This window comes from Hyperoodon ampullatus (assembly GCF_949752795.1).
Source record: "Hyperoodon ampullatus genome assembly, chromosome: 1".
In the NCBI taxonomy this organism is placed as follows: Eukaryota; Metazoa; Chordata; class Mammalia; order Artiodactyla; family Ziphiidae; genus Hyperoodon; species Hyperoodon ampullatus.
Window position 1 is genome coordinate 211,630,705 of NC_136914.1, and position 21,987 is coordinate 211,652,691.

Consider the following 21,987-nt stretch of genomic DNA (forward strand, 5'->3'; position numbering starts at 1 on the left):
TGTGCTTCATTCATTGATGAATCCCCAAGTGCCCTTCCCTTATTGTTAACTGTTATAAGCCAGACCCCCAAAGCTCAAGTTCCCTTCCTTGGAAAGAATTACTACGGGAATAGGTGACTACTATAATTCTACTCATGTGTTTAGAAGAGCCCAAAAAATAGCTTTGTATACTACAAAGCTGCAGTAATCAAAACAGCATGGTACTGCCACAAAAACAGACACACAGATCAATGGAACAGGATAGAAAGCCCAGAAATAAACTCATGTGCTTATGGTCAATTAATCTATGACAAAGGAGGAAAGAATATACAATGGAGAAAAGACAGTCTCTTCAATAACTGGAGCTGGGAAAACTGAACAGCTACATGTAAAAGAATGAAATCAGAACATTCTCAAACACCATAACAAAATTAAACTCAAAATGGATTAAAGACCTAAATGTGGGACTGGATACTATAAAACTCCTAGAGGAAAACATAGGCAGAACACTCTTTGACATAAATCACAGCAATATCTTTTTGGATCCATCTCCTAGAGTAATGGAAAGAAAAGCAAAAATAAACAAGTGGGACCTAATTACACTCAGAAGCTTTTGCATAGCAAAGGAAACCATAAACAAAAAGGCAACCTACAAAACAGGAGAAAATATTTGCAAAGGATACAACCTACAAGGGATTCATTTCCAAAATACAGAAACAGCTTATACAGCTCAATATCAAAAAAATAAACAACCCAATCAAAAAAGGGGCAGAAGACGTAAACAGACATTTCTCCCTACAGATGGCCAATAGGCACATGAACAGATGCTCAACATTGCTAATTATTCGAGAAATGAAAATCAAAACTACAATGAGATTTCCTCACACAGGTCAGAATGGCCATCATCAAAAAGTCTACAAATAAATGCAGGAGAGGGTGTGAAGAAAAGGGAACCCTCCTGCACTGTTGGTGGGAATTGGTGCAGCCACTATGGAGAAGAGTATGGAGGTTCCTTCAAAAACTAAAACTAAGTTACCATATGATCCAGCAATTCCACTCCTGGGCATATATCCAGAAAAGTTGAAAAAACTAATTCAAAAAGATACATGTGCCCCAATGTTCATGGAACCACTATTTACAATAGTCAAGACATGGAAGCAACCTAAATGTCCATGGACAGATAAATGGATAAAGATGTGGTATATAAATGCAGTGGAATACTACCCAGCCATAAAAAAGAATGAAGTAATGCCATTTGCAGCAACATGGACGGACCTAGAGATTATCATACTAAGTGAAGTCAGACAGAGAAAGATAAGTATCATATGATATCACTAATATGTGGAATCTAAAAAAATGATACAAATGAAATTATTTAAAAAAACAGAAATAGACTCAGAGACATAGAAAACAAACTTATGGTTACCAAAGGGGAAAGAGGCAAGGAAGGATAAATTAGGAATCTGGGATTATTAGATACACACGACTATATATAAAATAGATAAACAAGAACCTACTGTATATCACAGGGAACTATATTCAGTATGTTGTAATAACCTATAATGGAAAAGAACTAAAAAGAATATATGTGTATATATATACATATATATATATAACTGAATATATATACACACACGTATATATATATATATATATATATATATATAACAATCACTGCTGTACACCTGTAACACTGTCAACCAATTATACTTCAATTAAAAAAAAGTCTCCTAGAATCCTCTCATCTCAATATGTCATTAATTGGGTAATTTGAGGCAAATATGTATGTCTTAAGATTCATGATTAAAGATGTCGATTTTTCACAAGGCAGTAAAGCAGTTTTCCATAAGGAACTAAGACAATCCTTTTTAGTCAGCAAAAAGAAAGATACTTTGAGTAAAAACTATGATTTATACAGAACATCCATTGATCTTTATTTGATTTGACAAAATCTTCATTATTAAAAGACGGGTAATAAAATCTGAGCTTACACTGAATCTGCAAATTAAGTTCTATAGTATCTAGAATATTACATAAGAAATTTCGGCAGAGGGTGAGAGAGGATAAAAGCATCACATGCAGATGCTCCTGGCAAAGGGGGAACTATATCTGCAGGTGAGGTCCATCGTGTGCAGTGCATAAAAAAATCCTAGAGAAAATGCAATCGACTTACTTGGGTGAAGTGTTTTTCCTTTTGGGGAGAGGGAGCAGTGGCATCGAGGTGCAGGAATTCAAAGGTATGTGCAGAATGGCTTCTCCATTTCAAAATGATAATAAAAATATTTACATCATGGCACTAGGGCACCTTTGAGGAAAAGAACACCTTAACCAGAGTAGGCTCATTGCATAATTCTTTAGTAATATGTACAATTTTCAAGTAATGGAGCAGACTTAGAGTAATTTTACTTCAAAAGTGGCTATCTATTTTTCTTCTCGCCCTCTGGGGCTTGATCTGTTTCAGCATCGCAGGGACACTTTTCTACACAGTTTCTAGGGAACCATCCTCTTATTCTTGAAACACCTGAGGGAGAAAATGAAACTGATAAGAAATAGTCAGATATACCGCAATGACATTTGTGAGACCCATTAGTCCTATTACTTCTAATTAATAAGCTTTTAGTTAGACTTTACCACCCCCCACCATCTTTTATAAGCACAATATGAGGTTAAAGTTAAATAAATAAATAAAATAAAATAAATGTTCCTAACAAGCTGGAAAACAGATATTTCCCAAATTCCATCATCTGGGGAAGGAGCTGATGCAGGTCAGGAGAGCCCCAGTGGAGTGGGGACAACTTGGTGTTCACGTACATGTGTGTGACCATGAAGGAGTATGGCTGTCATACTTCATCTGTTCCGGGGGACTATCTCCCTGTAGCCTTTGTGAATTTTCCTTTTAGACTTTCTCTAACTTGTGCACTTCTATATCAAGCTTGCCTAAGCTGTCACATGGGTTAATTTATGATTAACCCAGTGTTTTCAAAAGAGCATCCTGGGTTAATCTTTACTTTAAAAAGGAACAATTCTTAAAAGTAAAAAAATCAAAGACACAGTTTCAATTCATTAGTTTTTATAATAACTTAATAGGACGATTCATTCAATGGGGGCGTGTATAGCATAGCAGCTTAGTCATAGGCTCTGGAGCCAGACTGCGTGGGCTGGAGTCTTGGCTCCATCTGCATTTAGTGTGGCCTTGGGCACGTTGCTTAGCCTCTCCACATTTCAGTTCCCTCACCAATAAAATGTCAATGACAGCACGGACCTCAGAGGGCTGTTGGGGACCTGAATACCACAAGTGAAGCATTTCCACAAGTGCCTGTCGCACAGTTAAGTATGGGGTGTGATGTTTGCTAATCACTGCAAAGACCCGATAAATACAAGTATATGGAGAAATAATACAAAGAGCTTTTTGTTGTTTAATGATGTGCCTTCCTATTTAGTTCCCCTAATGCACGTGATGTGACTGTTTATAAAAGTTATTCTTGTAAAATTTGCAGTTATTGCTGGCAGTCTTGTCCTTTAAACACCCCCTTCCACTTTCATACCTTCTTTAATGGAATCATCAAGAATTTTATCTCCATACAACCAGTATCTGAAATATTTAAAAGATTAAAATTAATTTTTTTGGGGGGGGCTAGATGCCAATTTCGTCATTCAAGAAGAAATTCACTACTTTCTGTCACTTACCGTAAGCCTCTTGTGGCTAAAATGAACTCCCCTTTCTGTAGCCTTATCCGAGGCTCTTCAGTGCAGGGGCTCGTGAAGAAGGTTTTGATTCCTCTGTTCAAAGGACAGCAGGTACCACTGTAATCTTGTATTACTTTATACTGAACCTGTCATTAGTGAGCAGAAGAACAATTTAACATTAACCCATACCTGAGGTTTTTTAAGTTTGAATGTAAACTGTTAAAGGTAGATCCAAAATATCAGGCAAGTCTTCCCCTCCTGGTTCCCTATCTACACTTTATAGAAGGTAATTAATTGATGCTTCTAATTCTCAGGCTTTTTCTTACCCTTCATTTCAAGCACATGGCTAAGAATGAAATTTTAGAAGCAGTGCTGTCCAGTAGAACTTTCTGCAGTGATAGAAATGTTTTATACTTGTGGTATCCAGTGTGATAGCCGCTAGACACATGTAGCTACTGAACACTTTTAATGTGGCTGGTGCAACCAAGGGACTTAATTTTTAATTTTATTTAAATTAATTTAAATTTAAATAGCCACATGTAGCTAGTGGCTGTTGAATTATTCAGCATCACTGTAAGGACAAGTTTCACACTAGGGAACTATATTGAGGATAATTATCTTTTGACAATATAAATTGACTAAATTCCCTCCAAACCTCCAGTCCAAACTATTTAAATGAAAACAAAAGTACTATGCATTAAATTTCAACAAATGTATTAAGAAATATTATTTAATAAAAGCTAACAGTTGGTTTTTACTCAAAGGCAATTTTAAAAGCAACACAGAAGTACAGAGCCTGACAAAAGAAAAAGAAATTAGTATCATTGCAAAAGAATTACTTACACTTCTGACTCTTTTATCTGCTTTTTGTTTCAACTGTTCTATCTGTTTGGAAGATATAAAAAAAAAAATGAAGTCTCTCATCTCAATGTTTAAAAACAGGCTTTCCTCATTTACTATAGCACAGTGACATGACAAACTCCCAATTTTCCAACATTTCAAATTGCTGACAATTTAAAGGCCGCCTTTTTTTTCTTTCTTTCTTTTTTTTTTTTTTTTAGCATGGAAAGAAGGCCCTATGACTAAAAACTGGTACTGAAATGGGGCCTCCTTCTCAGTGTTCCCTCTCCAATGTCTTTATTCACAGAGCACTCCCTGTGGCCCAGGAATCAGGGAGATGTGCTCTCTGCCCTCAGGGGGCTTCCGGGCTCGTCCCTGAGGTGAAGAGGATACAGAGACTCACTGATCCTTTAGAGAGAAGGCGAACAGACTGCAAACTTCACCAACAATGAGTCTTGATTAAAAGTCAACATTTCAACTCCTTTTCTCCACTTATTCAGCAAGTTTATTAAATGTTACTACGCTAGATATAGTAGGGGAAATAACCTCTGCCTAGAATCTTGCCAAGTTAAAGACATAAGATACAAGAATTAAATAAAAATGAGACCTCATGTGCTAATATGCATTAGTATATGATTAAGTGCCAAATCCAGCTGAGTCTAGAGTGGGGAGGTAAGTCTTTATGGAAGAGAGGGCAGTGGAACTGGTCTGAATAATTTCTGATAAAGAGGAGCTCATATGACATAGAAAAAACAGTGTTGGGGAAGAGTTAGGTGTCAGGAATGTACCAGGAATTCGCTGAGTAGACTAGGCTGATTGGAAAGGATGATTCCTGCTAGGATGTAGGTGAAAGGTAGCTTTTGGCCAGATTTTATAAAACTAAGTTAAGGAATCAGGACTTTATCTCACAGGTATGAAGAGGTAAGGAAAGATTTAAATAGAAGGAGGGACATGATACAAGGAGTGCTTTAGAATTAATTTAGATTCATTTGACATGCTGAAAAAATTCTTATTACTTATTTTACTATAAAATGCCATCGGAGTTAAGGAGAAGTTAAGGGGAAGAAGGTGAGGCAAAAAGGCAAGACTATCTGAACAAAAATACTCACTGTTAAGCTGTACTGGTGACAGCCTTCTCTTATTGGCCAATCCAGTCCATCTCCTTTGGGGACCCCTGACCACGTAAAAACCTGTTTAAAGTTCTTCCATCTACTTCCCATATCATAAGGAAAAACAAAGACTTCATCTAGTTGATAATATTGAATTCGATCTTTAGCCTGTGGGTAACAAAGATGTAAGATGGCAGATACATCTGTCTTAAATGGCTTTTAGTAATATACTATTGAGAACATTTATTCCTCAAATTTGTATCATTCCTAAAAATGCTTCCTCTTTGTTGTAACGTTAGAGTACACAGGAGAAATAAACACACTTATCACAATATAGGAAGAACTTGACACACAATACCAACCTTGTATGAGACCATCCAGAAAATGTCTGACAGGAGTTACTCAGGAATACGCCTAAATAAGACCAAATTTAAGCATTCAAAAACGTTTATTAAAGGAGTTAGTAACTTTATTCCATATAGAAAAAGTCCTCAATGTTCCTGCTTGTTCAGCAGAACAAAGGAATCCAGGTGTAAAGAAGATATATTGATAAGGAGGTTTAAGAGAAAACAAGGGTTTATTCAGGATGGAAGGAACCATTAGGTGGGGTGCACTAGAACGCAACGGCTGCATCCTGCGTGGCAGCAACACCTGTGTGAGTGGCCAGGAAAGGTGTGACGGGGGAGTCATCATTCTATGAAAATTATTTTTTTTTAAAGCTAGCAGGTATGTGTAAGAGATATTTCAGTTTTATATACCATTACATATGTGTATATACTTATTTATGTAGGCATTTATATGTACATCTTATGCATATATATATATAAATATTCAGGTTTCATAAATTATATTCTAGGCATTTAAATTGTTAGCTTTTACTTAAAGGGATAAACTGGCTTAGAATTTCTGATAGAAATTTCTAAGAAATTTCTTAGAATTTCTGAATTTCCACTGACACCTAGTGGTATAAAGATACACCATTTATTCCTACAATAAGTGTACAAATCCAGTTGATACTTACAGTGTAATAAAATCTGTAATTTTGATACATTTTAACTTAATATCAATACAATCATTTATTTGATTTTTACTGAGCAACAGAGTGCCAGTTTTAAAGTAACTTCTAGATTTAGCATGGCACTTTATAAAGAACTTTGGTCATTAGCAAAAAAACACTCTTAATCTAATGTCAACATATTATGCTAACTAGAGACGATACCTTGAAATATTACCAGGGGACAGTATTTTAGGGAAAAGCTTTTGCAGTTACTTATAAAGTGATGTTGATGTTAATTCAATTAAAAGAATTGTCAAGCTGCAACATGACAACATGTAAGTCCATCCCCACCCAGACAGTAAAGGGTAATTTCTTTTCCCTTTTTATAAGCAAAAGCTTCAGAGTCTTCAAAATAATTAAGAGCCTCAGAGAACAGAGATCCAGAATATTAAGAAAGAAAAAGTGCTAAGGATGAGAGTAGCTTACAAAAATAACCACGGCATGGTCTTTAAGAGAAGCACTCAGTGAAGATGGGGGATTCCAGCAATACTGTGTGTTAAAAGGTGACAGAGATGTGCAGTAAGTGCTACAGGAAAATGGTACAGAAGTACTTAACGTAGTCTAGGGAAAGTCAAGGAAGGTTCCTTGGAGGAAGTGACAGCTAAATTAAGTGTTGAGGGACAAGAAATTAGGCAAAAAATAGGGGGAAAGAATATTCTAGGCAGAGGGAACAACATGTGAAAAGATACAGAAGCATAAGATGTGCAAACTATTTGGTATTAGCTGGTATTGGGTGTGAATGGGGTGGGAGGGGTGGAAATGAAGTTGGAGAAGCAGGTAGGAGCAAGACATAAAAGGTTTTATTGATATTACGCATAAGCTAAGGAGCTTGGACTTAAACCCATACATCAGTGGTTCTCAAAGTATGCTTTGCATACCTCCTTGAGTCCCCAAGACCTTTTCTTGGAGTTGAACGAAGTCAGACAACTTTCATAATAATACGAAGATGTTATTTGCCTTCTTCATGGTGTTGACATTTGCAACAGTGGGTAAAACTACTGGCACCTTAAGCAGGAATCAAGACAGTGGCACCAAACTGTATTAATAGGTGCTATATTCTTCACTGCTACACACTCATAATTCAAACAAAACCAAACCAACAAAAAGCCCAGTTTTACAAAAAAATTTCTTGATGAAGAAATAAAAATTATTTTTATTAAATCTCAGCCCTCAAGTAGGTGTCTTTTTTTTTTAAGTAGAAGTCTTTAATATTCTGTGTGACAAAATGGAAAGTACACATAAAGCTTGCCAAAGTGCTTATCTCAAGAAAAACACTTGTTTGAGTTGTGAGCTAACAAAAGCTGTGTAGCCAGCTTTTTTCATGTAATGCTATTTTTACATGAAAGAATGAGTAATGTAACAGAAAAACCAAGGTTATTCAGACCTCAGTATTTAGTGGACATCTTCTCGAAAATGAACAAAGTCAGGCTGTTACTTCATATAAACAACTGAGTGTTGCCAGTGGAAAAAATAAGGTCAAGTGAAAATTGGAATTTGGAAAATTTATAGCCACCACTATGAGCTTGACAGCTTTCCAATATTTAAAGATTTTCCCCATAAAATTGGTAGTGATATGAATGAATGCGGCTTTTAGATATTGTATAATGAAATGTGTCAACGTTTTAAAAATCTGTGTAATGCTGTAAACTACTATTTTCCAAATGACCAATGCCTGATGCTCTATGTGGGTACCAGATCCATTCAAAGAGCAAGATAGATTGATGGATTTAAATACAAAAGAATACAAAGTTTACTGATGTAGTTTCAGATCTCACATGCAACTAACCTCTCAAGAACTAGCACTTGTCAAGCTTTAATGTATTATCAAGGAATATCCACTATTATGTAAAAGACATGTTAAAATACTCCACCCTTTTCTACCTACTTATATGAGGCTGAATTTTCTTTTTTTTTCTTATAATAGTGTTTATTTATTTTTACTTGTTGACAGTTTGCTTTATTTATTTATTTATTTATGGCTGTGTTGGGTCTTCGTTTCTGTGCGAGGGCTTTCTCTACTTGTGGCAAGCGGGGGCCACTCTTCATCGCGGTGCGCGGGCCTCTCGCTGTCGCGGCCTCTCTTGTTGTGGAGCACAGGCTCCAGACGCGCAGGCTCAGTAGTTGTGGCTCACGGGCCCAGTTGCTCCGTGGCACGTGGGATCTTCCCGGACCAGGGCTCAAACCCGTGTCCCCTGCATTGGCAGGCAGATTCTCAACCACTGCGCCACCAGGGAAGCCCTGAATTTTCTTCATATACTTCAATCAAAGCAACATATCGCAACAGATTGAATGCAGAAATAGATGTGAGAATCCAACTGTCTTCTGTTGTCAGATATTAGAGATTTATATAAAAAATACCACTTCCTATTTTATTTTGGAAAATTTAATTATTTTTCCCAAAAAACATGTTATTTTTATTAACATAATGGATTTATTGTTATTTTAAAATGAAATAATAAATATTCAAAGATTTTCTCAGTTAGAAAATATGGCAAATGTCAATAGATATAATACACATTAACAAAAGCTCTTTAGTGTCCTTAACAATTTTTGAGAATGTAAAAGGTCCTGAGACCAAAAAGTTTGAGAACTGCTGCTGTAAATGAAAGCTCACCAGCTGGCTGCCAGGGGGCTAAATATGTCCTATAGGTGTGTTTTATTTGTCCCACAAAGGTTTTTTGTTTGTTTTTAATTTGAATTGCTTGCCAGTGCTTAAAAGTAGAAAGGAGGTAACACAGAAATCCAGATCTCTGACTTTTCTTGGAAAAAAAAAAATTATACGATCTCACAATACTGGGTAAGGATTTCCCTGTGGCACCAATCAGCTTTGTCTGCCGGGCAGCTCTGGCCTACAGGCTGGCTCCCCACATCTAGGTTATCTGCCTGGGCCCTAGTGCATTTGGGTTTACGACCCCTGCTACAGTGATAGTGAGACTCTGAGAAGTTTTAAATAGGGAGTGGGGTAGTCAGATGTACTGTTTATATCAGAATCACAATGGACAGCGTGAAGTATGTACTGGAGGTTGTGAGGTCTGTAACAAGCTAAATGTTATAAGCCCTGTCTGATGTCTAAAGCCTATGTGATGGCACCTTGGTAGGACAGAAGTTCCTTTCCCAATGGGTTGCCTTCTCCTCTAGTCTGAGAGAGTACAGCCAAATGGTTTCATGTGTGGCTTAGGCCTCTTCAACAACTCAGTGTGTGAGATAGCTCTGTGGGAGTCATATTAAACCAGGAATAAATCAAACGGTTCCTATGATCACCTTTTACATGGCATGCAAATGATGTAAGGAAGCCATTTGGTAGCCAAGTTTTCATTTTGGGGCATTTATTAGTTAATCTGGTCTATTAGTTAATCAGTACTTTATCGATATTGAGGAAACAATTATAAAATTTACCTTCTCTTCAATCCATGATTCAATAGAAGTTTTGTTTCTGAGAATTATTTTCATCTGGAAATTAAATGATAAATAGTAAAATTTCATAATGTGACTGGTTCATTTAAGATTATCATCTTTACACTAACCCTACAAGGTAGTTTTTATTGTTCCACTCCATAGATGAAGATAGCAGGATAACAGAGATTAAGTAACAGAGTGTGGTCCATCTGACTCTTAACCACCGTACATCTTCACATGAATGATTACATCGATCCACAGTCAAATCTGAATCTACTGTTTAAATAAAAAATCATGTTTTATGTACTATCTTCTGAATAAGTTTTTCAGAGTATTAATAAAATATTGATATAATCCATTCAATCAGTATTATATAGATGTATTATGCTATTAAAATCTTTTACCACTATTTTTAATCTTAAATGCATGATTAATCTATTTATTACAAGTAAAAGTGACTCATTGCAGTCAACCTAGATATTTTGCTTGCTGTAAAAACTGAATATTTTCAGTATTGATTCTATTTTTTGATTTTCCTAGCTATGACAATTCCATTTATGTAGGTTTTTACACCACAGGATTTTAGTTTATTTCTAATATGATTCTTAATTATAGGGATTAAGGAAAATTTTTCAAAGAATTTGATCCCAGGCTAGTAGAAAACGTGAACTATAACCAAAACCAGGTTATTTTAAAACCAAGAGTTCAAAAAGGGCTGGGTGATGCATCAGGGCCCTGAAGCCCAGCGTTTCTAATTCTATACGTCTTGCAATTCTTTGAAGTCTCGATGTACCTTCATGGAGACAGTGTGACACAGTAAGGACAACCTTGGACTGGGAGTCCTTATCATATTCCAAGGGCCTAGCACAATACCTGGTCCACAGTGGGCCTTCAGTGAATGAATAAACCAATGAAGTGAATGAAATGAGTCATAAGAACTATTTTTTGATCCGTTCAGGGCCATATCCTCCTTCTCTGTGTTCTCATATTGCACTTTGTACATAAATCTACGCCATACACATGACCCTGTATTAGTTAACTCTTCACCACTCATTGTGAGTTCCCTAATGGCAGGAACCCTTCATTTTCATTCTTGTAGCCTCAGTAATTAGCAAAGTGATTCATCACAGAGTAGACATTAAATAGCACCTATATTACAGGGTTGTTATGGAGATTAAATGAGCTGACACATGTAAAAAGCCTAAAACAGCACTCAATAAATGTTAGCTATGTTGTTATGATTTTGATTTAATATATGCTACTATAAAATAACAATAATTATGTTTATTGAATATATGTCTACTGAATACATGAATGGATGATCTTGGCTATGTCACTTAACCTTCCTGTGACTTAATTACTCATCTGTAAGGAAGGGAAAACAATACTCCTCTTCGACCTCTTTTGGGGTTGATGTGAAGATCAAGAGAGACAGTGAGAAGAGCTTTCTCAAGTATAAAATGCTATGTAACTCTAAGTTAGTATTTTAAAAATTAAATCAATAACCTAGAAATTCTGGCAAAGTCACTTCAAAATTATCTGACTAGTAGAAGATTAAATTAATCACCTACATGGAATAAGTACCAATAATCTCCATTTCACACTGCATACTTAAATGGAAGCTTTATCTCTTTCTCTTTACAAGTGGCCCCAATAACTTGACAACTTTAGCTAGAGGTAATAAAGGAACTTACCTGGATAAAAAACAACATCCCAACAGCTATGGTTGTTCCTAAAGCTAATCCCAAGGCAAACAAGGTGGCAGCAAATGCAGCTAATCCAAACGGAATAATCGGAAGAGGATCTCTCCGGGCTGCACTCATATCAATCTTTACTGTGTTCCACCCAAAGGAGAGCTATAAACAATAACAACAACACACACTCGAAATACTTGGTTGTCGTAAACGGTCATACTCTACCATTTAAAATAACTTGGTCAAAAAGATCAACAAATGACAACTTGACACTGTGGCCAAAGCAAACAGAGCTGTTTCTAATCCATACTGTGGTTTGAACTCATACTGATATGCACGAGATCATTCTTAGGTATTCTACAACGTTTTTTGTTTGTTTGTTATTGTTCCCTCAGAAAGTGTTAGGTAGACCGCACAAACATTACTATGCATGAACAACACCAATCTAAGCTGTAACTGCGTCTCCCATCCTCTCCTTGTTTTCCTCTATTTACAGCAATTTCCACAGCGACAAACATAGCCTAGGATTCAGTGGTTTCTTCCCTCATGTTCCACAATGAGAGGTTTAAAAACTAGTAAAATGTAGGCCAAATATGGCCTGCTGATGTGTACTGCCTGGCCTACAAAATGTTTTAAAATATGAAGTTAGGTACCAAAATTTAGAAATTTAGTGATTTAGAAATCAGATTTCACATAAAAAATCCAGATTTTCAGATTTTTCTTGAAAAACCAGATGATCTGACATCACCAGGCTGGATTTCCAAACATCAAGAACTGGCTGAAGTCAAATATGGGTTGTTCCCTGTGTGAAGGACTTGTGTTTTCCAGTTTACCACATCCCACCAGGCCTGTTTCCCTCATTGACCCTCCAGACCTCTTTAGGGGCCTCAATTTGTGACCACTGATCTTTATCTCATGACTACTTGCCCATAAATCAACTCAGTCAGTTGCACCATATCTTAGAATGTGCACCTGCTCTGTAAGCCACGTTCCAGGACACTGGATTTAGAAATGAACAAAAGAACTACAACTGGCCACAGGATCGAATGGAAACAGAAAGCACTAGTATTGTCTTTTTTCTCCCTCTTCTGCTTTTTCCTCTAACTATTCTTTACCATAGCTACCAAGTTTGAAGTCCAGTAAGTTATACATAGTACTAAAATAACTGTCAACTTCAACTAGAGCATATAAGGTGAGTTTCCAGAACAAAATGATCTTTCCTCATCTTAAAAACTGTTTTACTGCTTTTTTAAAAGGAATCCTTATAGAGGATTATAAAACAAAGTTCTATTTCCGCACCTAAATTGTAGAAAGCATATTTCCAAAAGGAACTTCTTAAATAATCTTAATAACTACTATTTAAGCTGGCATGATTTTATAACATTTTCACTTACCCGATTATAAAGCTGTGTATACATTGTCATAACAAAAATAAAGGCAGCATGAATACAACCCAGTGGTGCCAAAAGGAGAAACAGTGTGAACGAAGCATGATTTTGATAACCACAGCAGTTGTTGATCCAAGGACAGTGATGGTCCATCTTCATCACACACCTAACAAGAAAAATTTACATGAAACATGAGGCAGAAAATCCTGTCTACTTTAAATAACTTTGGTCTTCAAAAGATCAAGCACATCGGAATCTAGCATGTCCACGTGTGGCCACAGAGGAATTATACTTCATGGAACAGAAAGAAAAATCTTTATGAGTTTTTAAACAGTGACTTCTTTTAAATTTTAAACAACACAAGAAAGGGCAGACTTTGTAACAGCATCTGAGGAAAAGATGTCTGCTACAAGTGACTTTGTTTAAAGAAGTCTGGAGGCCCGCTGAGAGGTTCATTATAAAGAAATGAGCATAGTTCCTGGTTTTCCTCTAGCTCTGAAATGCAGTGACTGAAGTGGAAAACAACAGAGACTGAACAAAATTACTTATAAATCTCCACTGGGGTTGATGGGACCTAGCAGACGCTTGTAACTTCCTTCCTTCCTGTTCTTTTCCTTTAGATGTGGAGTCTCTAAGCTAAGCAAGCTAACTCCGGAATATAAGATGTGGTTTAATAAGCAAAGTCTTACTCTGTTTCCCTTCCTTGAGGCTGCTAGAAGAAAATTTTCTTGCCTCAAACTAAACTTTATTTGCCCCTCCAATGGTCCCCCTAAACCTCAACATTCTCATAATAAATTTCTTATTTATCAGTGGACATAGGTGTTCATTAAAAAAGGTTCTAGCTTAATTCACATTTTTCATAGTGATTCTGTTTTCTTCCAATTAAGTTTTGTATATAAGACACCTGTGATAATAGGCACCTGGATTCATTTATTAGATCTGTATAAAGTGTAACTGTTAGTCAACTAAATAATGGAAAAAGCAGGTCGCCTTTATAATTTAGACTCAGAACAATTCTAAGGCTAGTCAAGATGACAGTCGACAATTAATCCTGATTTATGAAAACAACCTAAAGGTATAACTTTTTACCCTGCTCTTGGCAAGACAAGAAGCAAAGTAAACCTGTACTTTTCTAGAAAAATCTTTTCACTTATAACAAAAAAGAGTCATACTTATTATCAGAATTGACAATTTAAAAGTAAAATGAAGATTATGACACTTAATTATTCTGACAACATTATTTAAAAAGTAGCCACCTTGCAGAAAATAAAACTAGGATTGATGTGGTAGAAAGAATAACAACAAAAGACCAGTAATCAAGTTGATCAATCCCCAATAAATAGCAAAGACAGACAGTACCTGTTACACTTTCTGCAATGATGTGACCGTGGTGCCTTGTATGCTTGGCAGACTTTACAATATTGGAGGTACATGCTATCCTGAGAATTTTCCTTGGCAGCAAAATAGAAACAAAACATAAACTTCTGGGAAAAGTGATGTTGCTGTTACCAGAAATTCACTATTTAAAAATATTTTAACTCAAATATAATGGCTGGAAATGCAAGTTAAAATTCAAATTCCATCCTTTCCCCATCTCCCATAAAAGAAAATCAAACCATAGTATTTATTCATAAGGCGTGACTTGTTATTACCAGGCTGTCCATTATTTCTGAATACTTTATGGTTTAAAACAGTAGTTTCTAAAGTTTTTCTCAGTTATAAGGGTGTTAATATGTTACATGAAAAAAGATCCTAGAGCCAAACCACACTGTAGAATTATGAGATGAATGATATGCAGTGTTTCCTAGAAACTTATGCACTCATCACCACCCCCCCATTTTTTTTTTTTTTAATGCAGAAGTATTTAATGAAATTGCTTTGGGAAATACTAATTTAGATCCATACTTTCAAACCAGTATAAAATAAATTCTTTGAGCTCTAAATGATCGGTGATTAGAATAATACACTTAGTCTCTACCAAAGCAAACAGCAGGCTGTGTTTGATCTTACTGGTTGGCAGATAAGGCAAAAACTAAATATATTACCATGAGGGTTCACCATCTTAAGGAATCTTTTTCTTACCGGTTTCCACCCCAGAGGGACGAAGCCAGGACCAACAAACATGGCATTGAAGTAATTATAAAGAATCATGACAGTCCAATTTATCAACATGATGAAGTTCATGCTTCCTCCAGTGGTATGTAAGGGCCAATACCACAACACAGAGTCAATCATGGCCATGGTAGAACATATTGCTATAACACCAAGGGCTATAATGGGACCCCAGTGACAAAGTCTCTTTACTTCTTGTAGATTTTCAAACTTGATAACTGAGCAGAATGTACCCATTTTGGTGAGGAAGAACTCCTTCCTGTTTTTAAAGAACTACAGATTTCCTTTTTCTGTGCACACATTTCCATGTGCCACAAGTCCATGTGTGTTCCTTAATTGTCATGCCTTCACATTGTGGGATGTTAATGCAGATTACGCCATGTTCACTGTTACACACTCTTTATGTTTCGTAGGAGAATCCAGTACCTTGGTTTGAAATCCAATCTAAAGAAACAAAATGAGAAAGTTCGGTAAGACATTTTACTATGTACTGTATTTGTTAATTCCAATAATCACCTAAACAAAAGCAGCTCACAAGTACTTTACTATGGAATGAGTACCTCATCAAACGTCAAAAAGAACTATTTTCGTCTTATCCAAACTTTCCTCACGTCTGAATAGCACCTAAACTGGACACGTGATTGTAAAATGGTTGTTTTTATTCTTTTGTTCCCAACTTGTCAGAGGACTGTGTCTATGCAACCGTTTCGTGAATGGTTTGAGGAGACGAAGAATTTTAGAGCTGGGAAGGAGGGCCTTAGGGTTGGCCTAATCCAGCTTCCTTCTTCATAGAAAAGAAAATGGCTTGGAGAGGCTGAGTGAGTAAACCACGGCGGTAACAGATGAACTCAACAGAAGCCAAGTCATCAAACTCCCTCTGTGGAGTTCTAAACTGCCTCTTACCCAGTCTCGAATTACATAAAGTATGATCCAGACGTGGTCTACACCATTTGCCTGCGGTTGCCCCCCAAACACTAACTTAAGGGTCTATTTGTGTCAAAGTAAAGAAGCGGAAGGGTGAAAGCAAAGAGACTGCAAGGAAGGGAGGGGAGAGATAAGTGTGTGTGAACTCACTATCGGAGGCGTATATGAGAAGGAACATGATGAGAATATTTGAGGGAAAAAAAAAATAGAGGAAGTGTCTCCCGGAGCGAGGGACGGGGAAGTCAGGACGGCGAGCGCCGGGAAGATCTGTAGAAGGGTATTTCGGACTGGACTGGAGTGAGTCAAGGGAAGAAGATCAGAGGTACAGAGTAACAAAGACTTCCATGCAACAGATGCCGCTGCCCTGTGCCTCAATTTCCCGCCCGTGTCATGGAGCAGAGCGCTTAGAAATCCTCACTCAGGGGAAGAACATCTTGGTAAGTGTGGTTGGTCTCAACATTCTGGAGACTCTGGCCTCACTCGGGTGGGGCGAAGACCGCCAAAATCATGGTCACGTCCCGTGATTTGACTCCCACCTCGGTCTGGTCCTCAGTGCCCGCTCTTTGGCCATCGCATTTCCGGGGCGGCTCGGGCTCACCCGGAGCAGGTTTTCTCCGGCTCGGATAACTCCGTCATGGGTACCCCAGGCGAGCGCAAGTAGAAAGTAAATCCTGTGGGCTAGAGGCTGGAGTACGGGACCAGCCTCCACCCTCGCGTTGCTCCGCCAGCGGCCTCGCCGCAGCTCTCCCGCTCAGGCTCAGTGCGCAGTCTCCGTGACAGCCACTTCCGGGAGGTTCGCCGCATCAAACTTCCCCCTGGAAGCAAGCCCCTCTGACTTGTAGCTTGGGGAGCCGGAGCCGCTTTCCAAAACGTGGAGGGCAAAAAATGCTTTCGGTCATTCCCGAGAACCCGCATATTTTTTAAGCTTTTGGGGGCACTAACTTAAGGGCTTTTCCTTAGCGAATTTCTTAATCTTGAAGCCCGAACGGAAACTAAAAAGCGCACCCAGCCCAACTTCCGGAGGACCAAGATCGCGAAGAACAACCAGGAAGCGACCTGGCTGGGAGCTACCCCGGCTTCTCCGCTCCGCTTTTGAGGGAGCTCCCCGCGTTCCTACACCGTCTTTTCCTGCCCCGCGTGGCCCCAGCCCTGACCTAGGCTCCGGCCCGGGCCGGCCACTCCGGAGCCGCCATGTCGTCCGACTTCGAAGGCTACGAGCAGGACTTCGCGGTGCTCACTGCAGAGATCACCAATAAGATTGCGAGGGTCCCCCGACTCCCGCCTGGTGAGAGCCCTGCCCAGGCTGGGCGGGGGTGGCCCGGAGAGCCGGGAGGCTTGGGCAGTGGGCGATGGAAAGACACCTGAATAAATGTGTCTCTGAGGAGCGAGCCTGGAGGGAGGTGGTGTTGGGGCCTCCCAGAGGGATGCTTGAGGTTGGTTGAGGATAAGGGGAGAATCCAATCTGGGTTGTGGGGTGCAGTGTAAACAGTCTTTGGATTCTGAGCCATCTGGGCTCTAATCTGGACTCCGCTGCCTTGTGACTCGTATAACCTTGGGAACGTTTCTCTGAGTCTTAGTTTTGGCTGGGTTTTGTTTGTTTGTGAAATATAGAGGTGTGAGAGTATCCAAAGAGAATCAGTGAACGTACCCAGATCATGAGTCTGCATCATACCGTAACGTTGTTTTGTTAGTAATGATGTTATTATTATAGGCAGCAAAGCAGTATTAAGAGCCATAGTAGCCGGATTCAAATCCCTGCTCTGCCACTTAGAAGTTGTTGTATTTAGGCAAGTTTCTTAACCTCTCTCAACTTTCCTTCTTGGTAAAATGGAGAGAATTGTGCGTCTCTCATAGGGTTTTTGTGAAGATTAAATGACTTAACATATGTAAAGCCCTTTCTTGGTGTTAGCTACTATAATCATTAGTATCTTTCATACCCCCATCCCCGTTTATTATTTTTCATCCTTCCTGGGGATCCATAACCCAGTGTTGTGTAAAACTTGGTACAGGATAATGTTTCTCACTTTTAAAATTCCACAGCTTTCATCCGGAAGGGTTTTGTTTTTGTTTGTTTTTGTGTTTTAGCACAACTCATTTTCGATACTGGACTAAAAGGAACTTCTTAAATAATCTTAATAACTACTATTTAAGCTGGCATGAACTAAAGTTACGTGAAGGTGCGAGCTATGTTTGATTTCCTTGGCATTTACTTAGAACGGGCTCAGGAAAATGTTTTAAGTGAATGAACAGATACATAAATATGATGTCTTGTGATTTTTGTTTGTAGGATATTGTTTTAGGATTTATTTTTCTCTCATTACAGATTTAATTTGAGTATTGACTTGCAGAAAAGATTGTGGCTTTGGTGCTCAGTTTTGTTAGGGAAATTGAACCATCTACCTTCGCTCTATGGTGTAAAGTGTAGGAAAAGGAGTGCTCATTGACCTGTGAACTGGTGGGCAACTTCCTTGCTCCACCTTGTTAGTCAATCCTTGATGCCAGCAGTAATTTCTCCTGGACCGAAGTTGTCATTCCTCTTTCCCTTTCCCTACCTCCCCGCAAACTTTTGTATAATTTTCTTCCTTTCTTTGTTTTTCTTTTTTTAATATATAAACTTATTTATTTAGTTAGTTAGTTAGTTATGGCTCCGTTGGGTCTTCGTTGCTGCACACAGGCTTTCTCTAGTTGCTGTGAGCGGGGGCTGCTGTTCATTGCGGTACGCTGGCTTCTCATTGCGGAGCACTGGCTCTAGGCACGTGAGCTTCAGTAGTTGTGGCACGTGGGCTCAGTAGCTGTGGCGCACGGGCTTAGTTGCTCCTCAGCATGTGGGATCTTCCCGGACCAGGGATCGAACCCGTGTCCCCTGCATTAGCAGGCAGATTCTGAACCACTGTGCCACCAGGGAAGTCCCTTCTTTGTTTTTCTTACCCCGCCTATTTTCTATTAATAGGGACATTTGCTTCAAGCCAGGATCTCTGAATTTACACCCCACTCATCTCCTGAAGTCCCAGTTAGTTCTGGAGGAGATGGAGGATGATGTCTTAAAGAGGTGTACGAGTCCAAGTGAGGGAACAAGGGGAGAGAACCAAGGTAGCATATACCACCAAGCTCTGCTGCCTTGGAGATTTTTGTGGCAAATTGGCTGATGGCCTCATCTCTTCAGTTCTGCTTTCTTCCACTGCCCAAGATCATCTTGATTTTTGTTGTCGTTGTTGTTGGAGACTGCTTCCTTTGACTTCAGTCCCAGAGCCTCAGAATATCAGGATTTGTGGTTTCCGTGGGATTTTTGCTCATTTTTAATTGTGATAGTTTTAGCCGAGGAAACATTTTTTTGTTTGGGCTAATAGGTTTTGTACTGGGAAGCTATTCTATAAAGTAACAAAATCATTCCTGGTTGCAAAGTTGTAACAGCCAATTCCAAGAAAACAGATTTGTTACAATCAATTTTTTTTCTTACCTTTATATTTTAATGTAACCATTCTTACCACATAGAAGGAAACCTTTGAATTAAGTACCTTAAAAATAAAAGTCTTGACTCTCTGTAGGTACAGTATAATGTAATGCCCAAACACAGCAGCTACATGAGAATTGAGAGGAGACGGTATAACTGGCACTGGAAAAATGCTTACTGACTTGAATAATTAAATGCTAGTAATTCTTGAAAATGTTGTGGTTTCCCTCTTAATAATTACTTGTACTTGCTCATTTTATTATGTTTCTAGTTGATAAATAGAGAAAGATGAAAAATATATCTGTGTGGTTATGAATTTCAGATGTATGTCTGTGGACTAACAAATTAATATGTACAACCATGGCAAAAACCAGTATGAGTAAAAGTAATTATAATCTCTTCCTGGTATCTTTGGTGGTTGACCCAGAATTTACCTGAGTTAAGAAGGTTAAAAATTGGAGCAAAATTTTCAGCCAAAGCAGTTTGTTCCCCCAAATATTAACTTACTGAAATGGAAGTGGAGTGGGTAGGATTGATTGCAACTAAGTGTGTGCAGTGTACAATGTGCTACCTCTGCTGTGCATGTACAGTGTATTAAAGTGTTACTTCCAAAGAGAATAGAAAAGATTGAAATTTTAAAACTTTATTTTAGAAAGAAAATTCGATTATTCTGTGATACATTTTAAACAATAAAAAAAAAACCTTTCCTGTTAGACTAAAGTGTTTTAATTTTACGTAGTTTTAGTAATTGGACTGATGAGATAGATCGGTCCTTTCTTAAGTAATATTCTTATGGCACTGTATTCAAACTTTGATTATAATGATTAGTATTCTGTGGTAAAGTCAGGACAATGGATGAGTGGAAACCATTGCTAATACTAATTGTGACACTCCTTTTCCTCTGATGATGAATCCTAAGTTGGGGGATACTTCATAGGGGCAGAGGTTCTGTTACTCAGGCAGGCTTCCTGAAGGATCTTAAACAAAATGTTCCTTTGCAATTAGTTGCTTACCTCACCATGAACAGAGAGATAAATGGTCTGTTGTGAAGTCTATCATTTTGTAGATATAGTCAGAAATACCAAGAAAGGCATTATGGCAAATTGATTACAGTTCACACATGGCATCAGATCTGTTTAGAATCTCAGCTCTGCTGCTTACTAGATGTGCAGGCTTGAGCAAGTTGCCTAGCCTCTCTAAGCCTGTCTCCTCTACCTGGAAAATCGGGAGTAGGGGATAATAGTTTCAACCTTACAGTGTTGTAAAAAATCAAATGAAACAAAGCATATAACACCCTATCACACTTTTTTTTTCTCCCCAGAGAAAGTACATGATAAATTAGCCACTAGTGATACTGCTGCTGGTGAAGACAACAGCTGTAGGGTTAGTCAGGACCCAGCTTCTCAGACTTTGTGATGTTAGTTGAACTCTTAAAGGAACCTTAGACCTCAATTTTGCTTCCTTTCTGTGCTAGACTAGAGTTGGGTGAATCTCTCTTGATGAACACCTACATTTGAGGGGAAATGAGTGATTAGGGACTTTGGGATGTGGACGTGGAATGGGGCTTTAAACTCAGGATATCAAAGAGAGAGTCAGGGAGAGAACTGGAAGTGGTGGGGCAAGACAGGTGTCCTTTCTGGAAGGAAATGCTTCAGTCTAACTGATTGGTTATGCCAAGCCCTAGAGGCTTTTGGACACCATCTAGACGTGGCCATGTATGGAAGAAGCCATAGCATTGTTCCATGATTCTCTCTTGCCTTTGCAAAGTGGTTGTAGTCAGAGGATTCAGAAAAATCAGCTTTTATTTATGAATGCTGTGGTTTGCTTAAAACGTATGTGGCTCTGGAGCTGTAATATTGATGTGTAGCTACTGAGTGCTTGAAATGCGGCTGTTGCCACATAGTGAAATGATAGTGTTTTGGATATATTGAATTAAATATTATTAAAACAAAAAATGTATATATTAAAATGAATTTCTCTTGTTCCTTTTTACTTTTTGACATGTGGCTACTAGAAAATTTAAAATTACATTATGTGACTCGCATGCATTACATTTCTGTTGTTCTATAAAATTAGAGTTGAAGAGATGGTTCCAGACCTAATTCGGGAACTCAGGTACAGAGTGAGTTGAAGTAGAGTGGGTAGGACTTGAGTTAGGCATATCCACACACGCACACATACCCACACTCTAATCCCAGAGGATCCTCTCTCCCTTAAACTTTTCAGTTAACCTAAGTAATAGCTTCATTGACTAAAAAAAAAAAAAAAAAAAAAAAAAAAACTTTAAATTTTAGAACAGGTTTAGATTTACAGAAAAATCACAAAGATAATACAGAGAATCCCTATATAC

The 21,987-nt window shown here is 38.1% G+C and overlaps 2 protein-coding genes across 9 annotated transcripts in view; one reads left to right on the top strand and one right to left on the bottom strand.

The window, feature by feature from the left end:
• Positions 1-1,898: 1,898 nt before the first annotated feature.
• On the bottom strand, positions 1,899-15,514 carry ZDHHC6 (zDHHC palmitoyltransferase 6; the record flags this gene model as incomplete). Of its 6 annotated transcripts, none has more annotated exons than XM_079701818.1 (10): positions 1,899-2,500; positions 3,525-3,571; positions 3,667-3,812; positions 4,510-4,551; positions 5,616-5,783; positions 10,069-10,122; positions 11,763-11,924; positions 13,157-13,316; positions 14,510-14,601; positions 15,233-15,514. In XM_079701818.1, 10 exons carry the CDS (start codon positions 15,497-15,499, stop codon positions 2,397-2,399), a joined length of 1,242 nt encoding a protein of 413 aa, XP_079557944.1. In that variant the 3' UTR covers positions 1,899-2,396. The 6 variants fall into 6 exon arrangements, with proteins under 6 accessions (XP_079557944.1, XP_079557946.1, XP_079557945.1 ...); XM_079701820.1 differs by having other exon boundaries at positions 14,510-14,589; positions 15,233-15,499; XM_079701819.1 differs by having other exon boundaries at positions 1,899-2,518; positions 15,233-15,499.
• Positions 15,515-17,377: 1,863 nt separating this feature from the next.
• VTI1A (vesicle transport through interaction with t-SNAREs 1A) overlaps positions 17,378-21,987 on the top strand; it is a gene marked incomplete at its 5' end in the record, with an annotated part of 359,894 nt that continues 355,284 nt past the window's right edge. For all 3 annotated transcript variants that reach the window (XM_079716619.1, XM_079716620.1, XM_079716621.1), the window contains one exon: positions 17,378-17,471. In XM_079716619.1, coding sequence (XP_079572745.1) covers positions 17,378-17,471 — 94 coding nt within the window. The remainder of the gene's footprint in view (positions 17,472-21,987) is intronic.